General features: G+C 56.9%; 1 protein-coding gene across 1 annotated transcript in view; it reads left to right on the top strand.

Annotated features, from left to right (window-relative positions):
• Positions 1-7,832, top strand: part of LOC127566549 (filamin-A-like) — a gene marked incomplete at its 5' end in the record, with an annotated part of 60,930 nt that extends 53,098 nt beyond the window's left edge. The window contains 3 exons of the mRNA XM_052008963.1: positions 2,825-3,043; positions 4,034-4,237; positions 7,223-7,832. Coding sequence (XP_051864923.1) covers positions 2,825-3,043; positions 4,034-4,237; positions 7,223-7,410 — 611 coding nt within the window. The remainder of the gene's footprint in view (positions 1-2,824; positions 3,044-4,033; positions 4,238-7,222) is intronic.
• Between the last annotated feature and the right edge of the window lie 10,900 nt (positions 7,833-18,732).

Here is an 18,732-nt window from a genome sequence, read left to right as displayed (position 1 = left end):
TGCGTCCGGATAGGATGCTTTCTGTGGTACACCAACAAAAATTGGTGAGGGTCAACGAGGCACATGCCGAATTTCTTTAGCCTCCTGAGGAAGTAGAGGTGCTGGTGAGCTTTCTTGGCCGTAGCATCTACGTGGTTGGACCAGGACAGGCTATTGGTGATGTTCGCTCCTAGGAACTTGAAACTCTCAACCCTCTTGCCCTCAGCACCATTAATTATAATGGTATATGGGAGGAGTTGTCTGAGGTGTACTGGGTAAACAAGAGACAATTCCGGAGATGCCATTCCACTGGACCATATTGCTGAGGAGGAGTTTATCCCCATGAAAAAGAGGGATTCCATGAGGAAAGAGGCACAAACTGTGGTCAACAAAGGAGGTTAAGGATAATGTTGTTGAAAAGTAGGGTGTGCAAAGTGGCAAGGACTAGTGGTGGACCAGAGGACCGGGACGTTTTCAGAACCCAGCATCAGAAGACTAAAGAGCTCATAAGGGAGAAAGTGAATTCTGAGAAAGAGCCTGTGTATGGTATAAAAATGGTGGAAGTTTCTATGGATATGTAAATGGGAAGAGGGCGGCTAAGGTAAACGTAGGGCTTCCAGGGAACGAGGCTGGTGAATTAACAACAGCAAAGAAACGGCAGATATAGATACAGTATAGTATTAATGGTAGGACTGGAGGATCAGAGGGATCTTGGGGTCCGAGTTCATAGGACGCTCAAAGTGGCTGCACAGGTTGACTCTGTGGTTAAGAAGGCATGTGGTGTGTTGTCCTTCATCAATCGTGGAATTGAACTGAGGAGCCGGGAGGTAATGCTGCAGCTATACAGGACCCTGGTCAGACCCCACTTGGAGTACTGTGCTCAGTTCTGGTCACTTCACTACAGGAAGGATGTGGAAGCCATAGAAAGGGTGCAGAGGAGATTTACAAGGATGCTGCCTGGATTGGGGACCATGCCTTATGAAAGCAGGTTGAGGGAACTCGGCCTTTTCTCCTTGGAGCGACGGAGGATGAGGGGGGACCTGATAGAGGTGAATAAGATGATGATATGCATTGATCGTGTGGATAGTCAGAGGCTTTTTTCCAAGGGCTGAAATGGTTGCCACAAGAGGACACAAGTGTAAGACGCTGGGGATAAGATAAGATGAGATCTTTATTAGTCACGTACATCGAAACACAGTGAAATACATTTTTTGCGTAGTGATTTTGGGGGGCAGCCCGCAAATGTCGCCACGCTTCTGGCGCCAACATAGCATGCCCATAACTTCCTAACCCGTACATCTTTGGAATGTGGGAGGAAACCGGAGCACCCGGAGGAAACCCACCCAGACACAGGGAGAATGTATAAACTCCTTACAGACAGCGGCCGGATTTGAACCCGGGTCGCTGGCGCTGTAAAGCGATACGCTAATCACTATGCTAGACTATATATAACCAATATATAGAGGAGATGTCAGGGGTAAGTTTTTTACTCAGAGAGTGGTGAATGCGGGGAATGGGCTGCCGGCAACAGTGGTGGAGATGGATACGATAAGGGTCTTTGAAAAGACTGTTGGATAGGTACATGGAGCTGAGAAAAATAGAAGGCTATGGGTAAGCCTAGTAATTTCTAAGGTAGGGACATGTTTGGCACAGCTTTGTGGGCCGAAGGGCCTGAATTGTGCTGTAGGTTTTCTATGTTCTTAAAAACCCCAATCACATGGGATAAAATATCAGAGTGCCCAGGAGTCAAAAGTTTCAAAAGGTAGAAGTTTCAAAGTTGAGTTTACTGTCAGATGCACAAGTCACGTGTGCACAGAGGCAATGGAAAAACTTACTTGCGGCAGCATCACAGGCACAGAGCATCAGATAAGCAGCATTCACGAGAAAAACAGAGACATAAATTATGCACATTTTTTACAAGAAAGAACACAATTAGAACATATGTTCATTTTAGTGCAAAGGGGTCCCAGTGTTGCTGAACATGTAGTGATTAGGGTTGTGCCAGTTGGTTGAAGGGAAGTAGCTGTTCTTGAACCCGGTGGGACTTCAGGCTTCTGTACCTCCTGCCCGACGGTAGCTGTGAGAAGATGGCACGGCCTGGATGGTGGGGATCTCTAATGATGGATGTTTCCTTCTTGACGGAGCGTCTCATGTCAATACCCCTCTTCCTTGGAGTTCAGAAGAATGAGGGGTGGTGTTATTCAAGCAGGACTCATGACACACAAGGGGCTTCCTTCACGGGGCAGATGTTGAGGTGGTTCCACCAGTGCGAGAATCAGGAACAAGGGAACACAGTTACGCAACAACGTCATTTAAGACTGAGGTGTGTAGAGAGCGCAGGGAGAGTCTCTAGAGTTCTCTGCCCTCAAGGGTGGTGGAGGCCGGATCAGTAGATGTGTTTAAGGTAGAGCTGGATAAATATTTGGAAGACGGAGGAATTGAGGGTGATGGGGAACTGGTACACGAGAGGAGGTCAGCACAGATCAGCCATGGTCAGACTGTGGTGGGGGCAGGCTGGAGGGGCCAAGTGGCCCCCTCTTGCTCCTGTATTTGGTGTTCTAAGAGGTTTAAGGTGAGGGGTGTTTGGGTGAGTGTGGGTGGTGACTGGGACGGGTGAGGGTGGGTGGGGACCATCGTTTACAGAGTGGGCAAAGGGCCAGGCTCCAGGGCTCTCATTACCCCTCCCCTCCTCTCACACTGCCAGCTGCACCATCTTCTCCACCTCTCCCCTGGGGGTCGATATCGTCCAGTGCAACCAGTGGTCCCTCGGACTCTCCGCCCCCGATCGTAGTTAATTCTCTAACCTCCCTCATTGTTTGTCTCCCTCCCGCCTCGGTACCTCCAGGAGTGCCCACGGAATTCATCGTCAACACTTCCAAAGCCGGACCGGGGGCCCTGTCAGTCAGCATAGACGGGCCGTCCAAGGTCAAGATGGATTGCATGGAGTGCCCCGAGGGTTACGTGGTGACTTACACCCCCCTGGCTCCCGGCCACTATCTCATCTCCATCAAGTACGGCGGCCCCTACCACATTGTGGGCAGCCCCTTCAAAGCCAAGATCACCGGTGAGTTGGTGGGGTGCCCTCGGCAAGCAGGGAGGGGCTCAGCCCGTCGCCTACTCCCTGCCATGCCATTTCGAGCTCCTAAACATGTGCGGCAGTGGGGAGGGGAGGGGTGCGCGGGAGAACGGTCGCTGTGGGCAGTGGGGAAGGAGTCCAAGTGTCCGGGGTGAGGGGTCGGTCAACCGATGGGTCGGTCAACCAATGGGTCATCCCACAGGTCTGATGATGAAGCCACGTCAGGGAACTTGGGGTGGGGGGGAGGGGTTAGAAACTCAACCCCCAAGTTCCCCCCTTTCAACAAGATCTGATTGTAACCCTGACTGCCCCAGATGCCCCTTCTGGTTCCTTTAGAATCTCTCACCGCTCGCCTCGCCACCCCCCCCCCCCCCCCCCAACAGAGGCTCTGCCTCCAACGCCCTTTGAAGGAGAGATTTCACCTCAAAATGGGAGACCACCGACTGGTGACCTGCTGGTTCCTGGGTCCTCACCAGAGGGAGAGCTCCCCCTCTCCACGTCCCGGATCTGACCGAACCCCATCTTGGGACCGAGGGGGCGATAGGATCGTTGGAGAGATCCATCGTTCTTCCCACCCCCCCCACCCCCGTAGCAAATCCACTGTCCCGACACGGGGCAACTCCAGACCCCGCCCTTGTCCCAGAGCGCGGGAACCGGCCCCCTCGCCCCACCCTCCCATTTCCCCGCACTCAGGTCGGGGTCCGGAGACCCGGAACATCACCAGAATCTCTGCTTCTCTCCCCCAGAGGTCGAACGGTCCGGGTTGGGGGGGTGAAGGGTCACTGAAATGCCAGCAGAGAGGCATAGAATGAAGAGCAGGGAGTTGGTCCCTCCTGGGGGAGAGGGGGGCCTTTTACCGGCCTTGGGTTTGGAGTTGAGGGGTGGGGGGGGGGCAGTTGTGGGGCATGCGTTTGCATTCTGCATCCGGCGAAAGGGCCCCGTCCTCCCCGTGACCTGTCTCCCTTCTTTGTGTTCCAGGCCAGCACCTGGTGAGCAGCCACAGCCTTCACGAGACATCCTCCGTCCTGGTCGACACCGCCTGCAAGTCCCTGGCAGCCTCCCCGCAGGCGGCCGGACCCAAGCCGGCCACCGACGCCGGCAAGGTGGTGGCCAAGGGCCTGGGACTCAGCAAGGCTTACGTGGGCCAGAAGAACTCCTTCACCGTCGACTGCAGTAAAGCAGGTGAGGGGAGTGTTGTGAGTGAGGAAACAGATTCAGGGTCTCAAAAGGCAAGGCCTCTGAACACACTCTGGAACTAAATGATTTATTTACAAAAGACAAACGTGGGAAAATGGTAACGGGGATACACACATGCACGCACACACGCACGCACACACACACACAACGAACCAGGTACATACAATCAAGGAAAAACAATACCATACCCACCACCCCTTGACTCAGTGCAGGCACAGCTCTGTGCTACTAGGGACATGAACTAAAACCCTACCGACCCTTTAATAGTGCACACCTCACCAACGATCTCTCCAGTGCTGTTCCACAGTACTCGGCCTGGAGTGAAGCAGGGTGGTCCCTCAAAGATAAAAGAAAGAGCCAAGCACATGTGGCGCTCTTTATAGTGCTGGGGGGGTGGGGGGTGTCCAGCCCAGGTAATTTACAAGGGCCAATAGCCCAAGGCCAAGTACAAATGTACTTAAAGGAACCAATGGTCAGGTGTGCGCTGATGGGTGGGGCGTGGCGGGGTGGGGCGCGGCCAAACCTTGATTTGCAGTGGTGTGTCCTCCATCCAGGTAATGGGCAGTGCTGTCACGTGACAGGCACGACCCTCCAAAATACAGGGAGGGAGCAGGGAATCTTGCCATGCACCCCCACTGTGGGACGATGAGGTGGCGGTCGAGGAGGTGGGGGGCCCGGAGGCCGCCTCAACTTGGCGAGCAGATAAATCACCCTGCATCTCTATAAAACTCTGGTTAGACTACACAGAGTACTGTGCCCAGTTCTGGTCGCCTCATTATAGGAAGGATGTGGAGGCATTGGAATGGATGCAGAGGAGATTTACCAGGATGCTGCCTGGTTTAGAGAGTGTGCATTATGAGGAGAGACTAAGGGAGCTCGGGCTTTACTCTTTGGAGAGAAGGAGGATGAGAGGAGACATGATAGAGGTGTACAAAATATTAAGAGGAATGGATAGAGTGGACAGCCAGCGCCTCTTTCCCAGGGCACCAATGCTCAATACAAGAGGGCATGGCTTTAAAGTAATGGGTGGGAAGTTCAAGGGAGATATCAGAGGGAGGTTTTTTACCCAGAGAGTGGTTGGGGCGTGGAATGCGCTGCCTGGGGCGGTGGTGGAGGCAGGTACATTGGTCAAATTCAAGGGATTGTTAGATAAGCATATGGAGGAATTTAAAATAGAGGGATATGTGGGAGGAAGGGGTTAGATAGTCTTAGGCGATGTTTAAAGGTCAGCACAACATTGTGGGCTGAAGGGCCTGTATTGTGCTGTACTGTTCTATGTTCTATCCGCTCCACGTGTCAGTGAGAGGGGTCCTCGCCCCTTGAGGGGGATCTCGGCAGCGAGAGGGAGATCTCCTGGGGGATGGTGAAGGGATGGAGGGAGAGAGAGGCTGGTGATGAGGGGAGGGGGTTGGGGTTAGGTTGGAGGGAGAGACCTCTACATGACGTACAACAAAGGATCCCGTTCCTCTTGGGAGAGCGGGCGCTTGTGAAGGCAGTGGGGGTCTGGGGGATGGGCCGCACTCCCTGAGAGGAACCCTTGCTTGGGGGGGGCTCTGGGCTGAGAGAGATGGGCCAGGACAGACTGAGGAGTTTCCCAAAGCACCGACTTCCTCCCAGCTGCTCCACCCAGGACTGCAAGAAACTGCAGGGAGTTGTGAACACAGCCCAGTCCATCTTGCAAACCAGCCTCCCCTCCATTAACTCTGCCCACACTTCCCGCTGCCTCGGGAAAGCAGCCAACACAAAGCGCCCCTCCCATCCTGGTCATTCCCTCTCCTCCCCCCTCCCACCGGGCAGAAGATGAAGGAGCTGGAGAACATGTACCACCAGGCTCAAGGACAGCTTCTACCCTGCTGTTATCAGACTCTTAGAACACAGAACACTACAGCACAGTACAGGCCCTTCAGCCCAGTGTTGTGCTGACATTTCATCCTGCTCTGATCTATCTAACCCTTGCCTCCCACATAGCCCCCATTTTTCTATCATCCATGTGTCTATCTAGGAGTCTCTTAAATGTCCCTAATGTATCTGCCCCCACAACCTCTGTGGGCAGTGCGTTCACGCACCCACCACTCTCTTTGTAAAAGAACTTACCCGACGTCCTCCTTATACCTTCCTCCAATCACCTTAAAATTATGTCCCCTCGTGTTGGCCATTGTCGCCCTGGGAAAAAGTCTCTGACTGTCCACTCGATCTATGCCTCTTATCACCTTGTACACCTCTATCATCTTGAAGTCAATGTCGAGTTTGCTGTCAGATGCACGAGTCCATGCGTGCACAGGTGCAATGAAAAACTTACTTGCAGCAGCATCACAGGCACAGAGCATCAGATAAGCACCATTCACAAGAAAAACAGAAATCAAACATAAATTGTACACGATTTTTACAAGAAAGAACATAATTAGACCAAAAAAATATCCACTGTAGTGCAGAGCGGTCCCAGTGTTGCTGCACTGAGGCAGTGATTAGGGTTGTGTCGGTCAGTTCAAGAACCGAATGGGTGAAGGGGAGTAGCTGTTCCTGAACCTGGTGGTGTGGGGACTTCAGGCTTCTGTACCTCCTGCCCGATGGGAACTGCAAGGAGATGGCACAGCCCAGATGTGGGGATCTTTGGTGGACGTTGCCTTCCTGAGCAGATCTCTTATACGATAAAGATGAACTCTTTAGGGTGAGAGGTTTAAAAGGGACCTGAGGGGCAACTCTTTCACGCAGAGGGTGGTGAGTGTATGGAACGAGCTGCCAGAGGGAGTGGCTGAGGCAGGTACAACAGGATCATGGACAGGTACACGGAGGGGCAGGGAGAGGGATAAGGGTCGAATGCAGGGAATTGGGACTAGCTGGGTGGGCACCATGGTCGGCACGGACTGGTTGGGCCGAAGGGCCTGTCTCCGTGTTGTATTGCTCTATGACGATGGTAAAACAATGACCATCTCTCCCTCTCTCTCTCTCTCTCTCTCTCTCTCTCTCCAGGTTCAAACATGCTACTTGTGGGTGTCCACGGACCCAAGGTGCCCTGCGAGGAGGTCCTGGTCAAACACCTGGGGGGCAAACTCTACAGCGTGGTGTACATCCTGAAGGAGAAAGGCAACTATACCCTGGTGGTGAAGTGGGGTGACGAACACATCCCCGGCAGCCCCTTCCAAGTCTCTGTGCCCTGATCTGACCAACTCTCACTCACCCCCTGCCCCCTCCCAACCTCCTCACCCTCCCTCCAGCTTCGCACTCTTATACTGACCACTGCTTCTGAGGATAACGCGCTTGTGACGTAGTTCGGGCGGGGGGGGGGGGGGGGGGGGGGGGAGGGAGGGAGGGAGGGAGGAGGGTTTCTCCGCCGTCTGTCTGCCCTTTGCCTGCTTTGGGTTTCATCCGCGGAGAGTGTGGAGGGGGAGTCACGACTCCCTGGTCTGTCTCTTTCACCAGAGGGGAGTCCCTTGCTGTCATGACATGGTTCTATTGGTATTTATGACCGGTGCTTATTCAGTAGCCTGTTGCACTGAGGTCACGAGCTGGATTGTGTCTTCCCTTTTATTCTAGCACACTTTGCAACCAAAATGACCAATTAAAACTCTATTGTATAATACACTGGCCTGTGTCCATCTGTGAGTGGGGCTGGGAGTAGGATTTCTCTTGCCAAGACAGAGAGACGATGGCAAGTGAGTGAAGCTGAGAAGGAGCTGGGTCTCCGCGTGCATGAATCCCACTTGCGTTAGCAGCCGGGAGGTTTGGTTCCCGTTGAGGCCTGTGCACAGTGCCGGTCCCCTTTACCCAACACAGGATATGTCAACACTGGAGACGGTCCAAGGGAGATTCCCGAGGCTCATTCCCGGGATGAGAGGGTTGCCCTGTCGACAGAGGCTGGACGGTCTGGGTCTGTCCTCATGGAATCAGGCCCTTCGGCCCAACCAGTCCGTGCCGACCACAGTGCCCACCCAGCTAGTCCCAATTCCCTGTGTTCCGCCCATATCCCTGTCCCCACCCCTCCACGTACCTGTCCAAGTGCTTCTTAAATGTTCCTGCCTCACCCACTTCCTCTGGCAGCTCGTTCCATACACTCACCACCCTCTGCGTGAAAAACTTGCCCCTCAGATCCCTTCCCCTCTCACCCTAAACTGCCCCCCCCCCCCTACTTTCGGACTCCCCTACCCTGGGGAAAGGACTGTTACCACCTTATCTACGCCTATTTTAAACATTTCTATAAGGTCGCCCCTCGTTTTCCCTGTAACTCAGGCCCTCGAGTCCTGGCGACATTCTTGTAAATCTTTTCTGAGCTCTCTCCAGTTGAACTGCGTCTTTCCTGTGTTCCTGGGGCGTTTAGAAGGGGGTTGGGGGGGGATGTTGACAGGGCAGGTGTTGGGATGTTCCCACTGGTGAGGGGGCACCGACAAGGGGAGGCGGTTACACAATACGGGGCCAGTCATTTAACCCAAGGTGTGTGGAGATTTCTTCTCTGGGGGAGGGGGGGGAGAGTCTCTGGAGTTCTCTGCCCCCCGGGAGTGGTGGAGGCCGGATCACTGGGTGTGTTTAAGGTGGGAGGTGGAGAAATATTTGAAAGGTCGAGGAAGGGAGGGTGATGGGGAACGGGTACAGGGGAGGAGTTGAGGCCGGCGTGAATCAGGCATGGTCGGATGGAGTGGCAGGGTAGAACTGAGGGGCTGAGTGGCCTCCCCCTGCTGGGTCCGGCACAAAGCTCCACAGAACACGGGGCTGTGTGGCATTGCCGGCTTGAGCACAGGAAGATCCTGCGGGGAAACGGGCCCTTCCGTCCACTGAGTCCGTGCAGACCCACCAAGCACCCATTTCCACCCCTCCCATTCCATTCCCCCACATTCCCATCAACTACCCCCACCCCCCAGAGATTCTACCCCTCACACCCACACACGCACTGGGAGCCGATTTCACCCACTGACCCCGCACAATGTTGGGATGTGGGAAGAAATCAGAGCATGCAGAGAGAGAGTGTGCAAACCACACACACACACACACACACACACACAGCTGCACTGTGGTTCTGTCCTCGGGGGGGGGGGGGGGGGGGGGGGGGGCCGGGGGTGAGTATTCTTTAATTAAAACAAAAAGGAATTGTGAAGGGAAAAGTCAAAAGTACACTGTGATGACTAGAGAGAATCCAAATATACTCTGTGTGCGTGTGAACAGGAAAGCGGTTGCGACAGAGGTGGGGTCGATCAGAAACCAGAAACGCACCAGAGGGCGTGGGGACTTTACTGAATGAGAACTTGTTTTCTGCTGTGGCAGAGTTGTGGTCACCCTGAACGTTGAGAGAGAGGGAGAGGGGCTCGGAAGGAGTTCCGAGATTTAGCAGATAAATCCCCTGGTGCAGATGGGATGCCACCCAGGTCATTGAGGGAAGACCCTGGCCGTGAATCCTGAGATACCCCGAGGTGATCTGAACCTTGCAAACTGTTCAGAAGGAAAAGGTTCAGGGATTTAAAAACCACAACCCAGTCAGCCTCATCTGACTAGTGTCGAAAGTGCTAACTCTCCCCGATTATTTCGAAAGTTTACTCGGACAAAAGTGCTGTGGGTGTACAGACCCCCCCACTGAAAACGTTTAAAAGTTGGAGAGGAAATGTGGTGGATGCGGTGTACTTGAACTGACAAACGGCAGCAATGCTGAAGCCCAGGTGATGGGAACTGCAGTGTGGACAGCAAACTGCAAACAGAGTGATTCCTGGACTGAAATGTAAAGTGGAGATTCCAGTTACCGGCACCACCTGCGTTCCTGAACGTTGTAACAACTTGGGTTTCAACTTCCGACTTTTCAGGCACCATTCCCAAATCTCATTCCCAAAACGCAGGAGGTCGAGGAGTGACCTGATAGAGGCGGACGAGATCACGAGGAACAGGGTCTTTTTCCAGAGAGGGGGTGCTGCAAACAAGAGGGGGCATAAGTTTAAGATCAGAGGCAAGAGATTTCAATGTCAAAGTTAGGTTTACTGTACACGTGTGCACAGGGGCAATGAAAAACCTACTTGTGGCAGCATCACAGGCACACAGCATCAGATAAGCAGCATTCACAAGAGAAACAGATGTAAATTATACATGATTTTTACAAGAAGAAACACAATTAGAACAAAACTAAAAGTGCACTGTAGTGCAAAGTGGTCCCAGTGTTGCTGCACTGAGGCAGTGATTAGGGTTGTGCCGGTTGGTTCAAGAACCGAATGGTTGAAGGGAAGTAGCTGTTCCTGAACCTGGTGGTGTGGGGACTTCAGGCTTCTGTACCTCCTGCCTGATGGGAGCTGTGAGAAGATGGCACGGCCCGGATGGTGGGGATCTTTGATGGTAAATGTTGCCTTCTTGAGGCAGCACCTCCTGTAGATACTCCCGATGGTGGGGAGGGATGTGCCCGTGATGTATTGGGCTGAGTCCACGACCCTCTGCAGCTTCTTATGTTCCTGCGCATTCGAATTGCCGTCCCAGACTGTGATGCAACCGGTCAGAGTGTTTGTCAGAAGGTTCGGTGACAAGCCAAACCTCCTGAGAAAGTAAAGACGCTGGCGCAACTTCCTAGTGATTGCATCGACGTGCCGGGCCCAGGACAGGTCGTCCGATATGTTAACGCCCAGGAGTTTGAAGCTGCTGACCCTCTCCACCGCCCATCCCCTGATGTAGATTGGCGCATGTTCACCCCCCCTTCCCCTGCCTGAAGTCGACAATCGGCTCCTCAGTTGCGCTGATGCTGAGCGAGAGGTTGCAATTGTGGCACCACTCGACTGGGCGTCCTAATTTGCTCCGGTATGCTGGACTCCTCCCTGCCTGTGGCTCCTCCAACAATCACGGGGACATTTAAGTGAAAGGACAAAAGGGGGCAGCTTCTTTACGCGTGGAGCTGCCAGAAACGGCGGCTGAGGCGGCCACATCAGCGACGTTTAAAAGCCGTCTAGATAAGTCCACGGAGAGGAGAGGTTCGGACGGCTGTGGGCCAAACGCGGGCAGATGGGACTAGCTCGCTGGGCAACATTGGGCCGTGAGGATGGTGGTGGATTTTGAGGAGGCGGACTGGGGGGTGAGGGTAGATGGCAGGTGAAGCTTAACACTGGGTGGGTGGGCAAGAAGGGGCTCGCGTGTAATGGAGGATGTGATTCCAACAAGAAGGAACAACAGATCAGATATCTTTATTAGTCACGTGTACATCGAAACACACAGTGAAATGCATCTTACTGCATAGAGTGTTCTGGGGGCAGCCCGCAAGTGTGGCCACACTTCCAGTGCCAACATAGCACGCCCACAACTTCCTAACCCGTACGTCTTTGGAATGTGGGAGGAAACCGGAGCACCCGGAGGAAACCCACGCAGACACGGGGAGAACGTACAGACTCCTTACAGATAGCGGCTGGAATTGAACCCGAGTCGCTGGCGCTGTAATAGCGTTACGCTAACCTCTGCACGGGGCTTGGGGACGTGTGGGCAGAGTCTGTCACAAGGGGAGCGGTTCAGACATCAGGGGCTTTAAACAACAGAAGAACCAAAGACGTCACAATAAACCTTTGGACAAAAGAAAAGTCCGGTGTGGCTGTGGGAGCGACGGGCATTGCACATCAGGGAGGGTGTGAAGGATTTCCAGAGGCTGCAGAAGCAATTTACTGGGGTGTGACAGCTGGAGAAGGTGGGGTTGTTCTTGGAACGGGGGGATCTGATGGAGGCACTCTAAGGACAGGTAGCAGAGGGGAGACTGCTCCCATTGGGAGTCACAGAGCAATACAGCACAGAGAGAGGCCCTCTGGCCCAACCAGTCCGTGCCGACCACAGTGCCCACCCAGCTAGTCCCAATTCCCTGCGTTTGGCACCTATCCCACTCCCCACCCCTCCATGTACCTGTCCAAGTGCTGCTTAAATGACACTGTTGTACCTGCCTCACCCACTTCCTGTGGCAGCTCGTTCCATACACTCACCACCCTCTGTGGGGAAAAGTTGTCCCTCAGGTCCCCTCTTTCCCTCTCACCCTAAACCTATGCCCCCAAGTTTTGGACTCCGCTACCCTGGGGAAAAGACTGTTACCATCCACCTTATCTCTGCCTCTCATCATTTTAAACACTTCAATAAAGTCTCCCCTCAGACATGCAGACACGGGGAGAACGTACAAACTCTTTACAGACAGCAACTGGAATTGAACCAGGGTCGCTGGCGCTGTAAAGCATTCCTACGTTCCAAGGAATAAAGACCAAGCCTGGCCAACCTCTCCCTATGACTCAGGCCCTCGAGTCCTGGCAACATCCTCGTAAATCCCTGCACCCTCTCCAGTTTAAGGGCAGGATCTCCAGGGCTGGGAGAGAGGGACAAATATCACTGGCAGTTCCTCAGGGAAGTATCCTCGCGCAAACCATCAGGGGCAGTTCTCCACAGAGTCGTGGACACAGCTCAGCACATCACGGAAACCAGCCTCCCCTCCGCGGACTCTGTCTACACCTCGCTGCCTCAGTAAAGCAGCCAAGACCCCACCCACCCCGGATATTCTCTCTTCTTCCCCCTCCCATCGGGCAGAAGATACAAAAGCCTGAAAGCTCATCCCACCAGGCTCAAGGACAGCTTCTACCCCGCTGTTATACGACTATTGAACGGTCCCCTAGTACAATACGATGGACTCTTGACCTCACAATCTATCTCGTTGTGACCTTGCACCAGAGGGGGGAGAAGAGAGAATGTCCGGGGTGGGAGGGGTCTTTGATTATTGTCGGCTGCTTCACCAAGGCAGCGGGAAGTGTAGACAGAGTCCGTGGAGGGGAGGCTGGTTTCCGTGATGCACTGGGCTGTGTCCACAACTCGCTGCAGTTTCTTGCGGTCCCGGGCAGAGCAGTTGCCGTCCCAAGCCGGGATGCAGCCGGATCGGATTTTTCTGTGGTGCATCGATAAAAGATGGTGAGGAGATGTGCCAGATTTCTTTAGCCTCCTGAGGAGGGAGAGGCACTGGTGAGCTTTCTTAGAAACCCACCACAGGGGAAGGGCAGGAGCAGTGACCTGTGCAAGCACGGTCTCCTGCGACATCTGGGCAGCTATGATGGGGGCAGGGAGAGCAATGCCAGCTCCTACGGCAGCAACACCCTTGCATGCTGTGGTCGGTCTTGTGGTGCAGACGAGAGTCTGCCAGGATGGCACCCATTGGCTGACACAGTGAGCACCCGTGCACAGGGCTCTCACTTCCTCACAGAGGGTGGCAGCTGGGGAGGGAAGAGATGGTGAAACCACCCTCCCAGTGCAGGAAACCGTCACACCCTTAACCAAACTGAAAGTAGGTCAGTGAAGCACGTTCGTTTATGGTGTGCGTTGGAGTGGGAGACATTGATTTAGGGCAGGAACCGTCCCGTCATGCAGTCCCGGGGTCAGACACAGTAAAGCTCCCTCCGCACCGTCCCGTCACACACTCCCGGGGTCAGACACAGAGTGAAGCTCCCTCCACACCGTCCCGTCACACACTCCCGGGGTCAGACACAGGGTGAAGCTCCCTCCGCACCATCCCGTCACACACTCCCGGGGTCAGACACAGGGTGAAGCTCCCTCCGCACCGTCCCGTCACACACTCCCGGGGTCAGACACAGGGTGAAGCTCCCTCCACACCGTCCCGTCACACACTCCCGGGGTCAGACACAGGGTGAAGCTCCCTCCGCACCATCCCGTCACACACTCCCGGGGTCAGACACAGGGTGAAGCTCCCTCCGCACCGTCCCGTCACACACTCCCGGGGTCAGACACAGGGTGAAGCTCCCTCCACACCGTCCTGTCACACACTCCCGGGGTCAGACACAGTGAAGCTCCCTCCACACCGTCCCGTCACACACTCCCGGGGTCAGACACAGGGTGAAGCTCCCTCCGCACCGTCCCGTCACACCCTCCCGGGGTCAGACACAGTGTGAAGCTCCCTCCGCACCGTCCCGTCACACACTCCCGGGGTCAGACACAGGGTGAAGCTCCCTCTGCACCGTCCCGTCACACACTCCCGGGGTCAGACACAGTGAAGCTCCCTCCACACCGTCCTGTCACACACTCCCGGGGTCAGACACAGGGTGAAGCTCCCTCTGCACCGTCCCGTCACACACTCCCGGGGTCAGACACAGGGTGAAGCTCCCTCCACACCATCCCGTCACACACTCCCGGGGTGAGACACAGGGTGAAGCTCCCTCCACACCGTCCCGTCACACACTCCCGGGGTCAGACACAGTGAAGCTCCCTCCACACCGTCCTGTCACACACTCCCGGGGTCAGACACAGGGTGAAGCTCCCTCTGCACCGTCCCGTCACACACTCCCGGGGTCAGACACAGGGTGAAGCTCCCTCCACACCATCCCATCACACACTCCCGGGGTGAGACACAGGGTGAAGCTCCCTCCGCACCGTCCCGTCACACACTCCCGGGGTCAGACACAGGGTGAAGCTCCCTCCGCACCGTCCCGTCACACACTCCCGGGGTCAGACACAGGGTGAAGCTCCCTCCGCACCGTCCCGTCACACCCTCCCGGGGTCAGACACAGGGTGAAGCTCCCTCCGCACCGTCCCGACACACCCTCCCGGGGTCAGACACAGGGTGAAGCTCCCTCCGCACCGTCCCGTCACACACTCCCGGGGTCAGACACAGGGTGAAGCTCCCTCCACACCATCCCGTCACACACTCCCGGGGTGAGACATAGGGTGAAGCTCCCTCCACACCGTCCCGTCACACACTCCCGGGGTCAGACACAGTGAAGCTCCCTCCACACCGTCCTGTCACACACTCCCGGGGTCAGACACAGGGTGAAGCTCCCTCTGCACCGTCCCGTCACACACTCCCGGGGTCAGACACAGGGTGAAGCTCCCTCCGCACCATCCCATCACACACTCCCGGGGTGAGACACAGGGTGAAGCTCCCTCCGCACCGTCCCGTCACACACTCCCGGGGTCAGACACAGTGAAGCTCCCTCCACACCGTCCTGTCACACACTCCCAGGGTCAGACACAGGGTGAAGCTCCCTCCGCACCGTCCCGTCACACACTCCCGGGGTCAGACACAGGGTGAAGCTCCCTCCACACCATCCCGTCACACACTCCCGGGGTGAGACACAGGGTGAAGCTCCCTCCGCACCGTCCCGTCACACACTCCCGGGGTCAGACACAGGGTGAGGCTCCCTCTACACCGTCCCGTCACACACTCCTGGGGTCAGACACAGGGTGAGGCTCCCTCCGCACCGTCCCGTCACACACTCCCGGGGTCAGACACAGGGTGAAGCTCCCTCCACACCATCCCATCACACACTCCCGGGGTCAGACACAGGGTGAAGCTCCCTCCACACCGTCCCGTCACACACTCCCGGGGTGAGACACAGGGTGAAGCTCCCTCCACACCGTCCCGTCACACACTCCCGGGGTCAGACACAGTGAAGCTCCCTCCACACCGTCCTGTCACACACTCCCGGGGTCAGACACAGGGTGATGCTCCCTCTGCACCGTCCCGTCACACACTCCCGGGGTCAGACACAGGGTGAAGCTCCCTCCACACCATCCCATCACACACTCCCGGGGTGAGACACAGGGTGAAGCTCCCTCCGCACCGTCCCGTCACACACTCCCGGGGTCAGACACAGGGTGAAGCTCCCTCCGCACCGTCCCGTCACACACTCCCGGGGTCAGACACAGGGTGAAGCTCCCTCCGCACCGTCCCGTCACACCCTCCCGGGGTCAGACACAGGGTGAAGCTCCCTCCGCACCGTCCCGACACACCCTCCCGGGGTCAGACACAGGGTGAAGCTCCCTCCGCACCGTCCCGTCACACACTCCCGGGGTCAGACACAGGGTGAAGCTCCCTCCACACCATCCCGTCACACACTCCCGGGGTGAGACATAGGGTGAAGCTCCCTCCACACCGTCCCGTCACACACTCCCGGGGTCAGACACAGTGAAGCTCCCTCCACACCGTCCTGTCACACACTCCCGGGGTCAGACACAGGGTGAAGCTCCCTCCGCACCGTCCCGTCACACACTCCCGGGGTCAGACACAGGGTGAAGCTCCCTCCGCACCATCCCATCACACACTCCCGGGGTGAGACACAGGGTGAAGCTCCCTCCGCACCGTCCCGTCACACACTCCCGGGGTCAGACACAGTGAAGCTCCCTCCACACCGTCCTGTCACACACTCCCAGGGTCAGACACAGGGTGAAGCTCCCTCCGCACCGTCCCGTCACACACTCCCGGGGTCAGACACAGGGTGAAGCTCCCTCCACACCATCCCGTCACACACTCCCGGGGTGAGACACAGGGTGAAGCTCCCTCCGCACCGTCCCGTCACACACTCCCGGGGTCAGACACAGGGTGAGGCTCCCTCTACACCGTCCCGTCACACACTCCTGGGGTCAGACACAGGGTGAGGCTCCCTCCGCACCGTCCCGTCACACACTCCCGGGGTCAGACACAGGGTGAGGCTCCCTCTACCTTGTCCCATCACACACTCCCCAGGTGATTCATTAGCCCGAGACTGTGTACTCTGAGAACGGATGCCGTAGCTCCTGGGCAGGACAGGACGTGTTGCTCGGAATTCTAGGAACTGCTGCTCAGATACAGGGGCCTGTCTGAGCTACTCATTCACTGGGCTGCCCCACCCATGCTCTGCAGCTCATCCTGACCCAACCCTCCTGCCCCCCACACCCACCGCCCTGCCGGTGTGGGTCCAGACTGCTGCCCCCAGCACTGCCCTGTACAGTGGGAGGGGGCGGGGGGGGTCAGTGTTGGGGCGAGGTAGACGGTTGGGAACCGCCGTCCCCCAGTCCGCTCTGGCTCAATGGTGCCACCTGCTGTCGTCGGTCGGTGCCCAGGGCTGAGGTTGTGTGTGCGGACCGAGGGGGCGGGAGACGGAGGGAGGGAGAGAGGCGGGGAAGGAAGGGGGAAGGGGGATAGGAGAGAGGTGGGGGGTGAAAAGTAGAGGAAGAGGGGAGACGGGGAAAGGAGAGGAGGGGGTGGGAGAGAGGGGGGAGAGGGGGAGTGGGAAGAGAGAGGAGGGGGAAGAGGAGGGAGGGAAGAGAGGGGGTTGGGCAGGAGACCGGGACAGAGCTGCTGCCCATTTACACCAATCCTTCACCGGTCCCATTTTGCTCCCCCCACATTCCCACCAACTCCCCCCAGATACTCCCCCTCACCCCACACACCGGGGGGCCGATTATCCCACCGACCCCGCACGTCGTTGGGACGGGGGAGGAACCCGGAGCACCCGGGGGAAACCCGCGCGGTCACGGGGAGAGCGTGCTAACTCCATACAGACAGCACCGGAAGTCGGGATTGAACCCGGGTCTCTGACCAAGATCCCCGTCTAAGCCAGTCCCATTTGCCCGTGTTTGGCCCGTGTCCCTCGAAACCTTTCCCATCCACGGACCTGTCCGAGTGCCTTGTAAACGTTGTTAATGTCCCCGCCTCACCCACTCCCTCCGGCAGCTCGTTCCACGTACGGACCACCCTCCGGGTGAAGAAGTTGCCCCTCAGGTTCCCTTTAAATCTGACGCAGGGTTTCGACCTGACACGCCGGGTTCCTCCAGCAGATTGTGTGTTGCTCCAGATCCCGGCATCTGCCATCTCCTGTGTCTGCATTTAAACCTTCCCCCCTCACCTTAAGCCCCAGACCTCTGGTTTCAGACCCCCTGACCCTGGGGAAAAGACTGTGACCGACTATCTCCCTCTCGTGACTTTATGAACCTCCATCAGGTCAGCCCTCAGCCTCCTTCGCTCCGGGGAAACAGTCCCAGCCCCTGCTCATAACTCAAGCCCTCCAATCCTGGCAGCATCCCTCCCATAGCCGGGCGACCTGGAACCGCGCTCTCCGATTTCCAGTCAACTCCAGCCCCACATCCGGCAGATCAGCCCCACATCTGCCCCCCAGCCCCACATCTGCCCCTCAGCCCCACATCCGGCAGATCAGCCCCACATCTGCCCCTCAGCCCCACATCTGGCAGATCAGACCCACATCTGCCCCTCAGCCCCACATCTGGCAGATCAGACCCACATCTGCCCCTCAGCCCCACATCCGGCAGATCAGCCCCACATCTGCCCCCCAGCCCCACATCTGCCCCTCAGCCCCACATCTGCCCCTCAGCCCCACATCCGGCAGATCAGCCCCACATCCGGCAGATCAGCCCCACATCTGCCCCCCAGCCCCACATCTGCCCCTCAACCCCACATCTGCCCCTCAGCCCCACATCCGGCAGATCAGCCCCACATCCGGCAGATCAGCCCCACATCTGCCCCCCAGCCCCACATCTGCCCCTCAGCCCCACATCTGCCCCTCAGCCCCACATCCGGCAGATCAGCCCCACATCCGGCAGATCAGCCCCACATCTGCCCCCCTGCCCCACATCTGCCCCTCAGCCCCACATCTGCCCCTCAGCCCCACATCCGGCAGATCAGCCCCACATCCGGCAGATCAGCCCCACATCTGCCCCCCAGCCCCACATCTGCCCCTCAGCCCCACATCTGCCCCTCAGCCCCACATCTGGCAGATCAGCCCCACATC

The sequence above is a fragment of the Pristis pectinata genome, chromosome 43 (genome assembly GCF_009764475.1).
Source record: "Pristis pectinata isolate sPriPec2 chromosome 43, sPriPec2.1.pri, whole genome shotgun sequence".
Taxonomy (NCBI): Eukaryota; Metazoa; Chordata; class Chondrichthyes; order Rhinopristiformes; family Pristidae; genus Pristis; species Pristis pectinata.
Note: the sequence above shows the minus strand (reverse complement) of the source record. Positions and strands in the feature narration are given on the sequence as shown.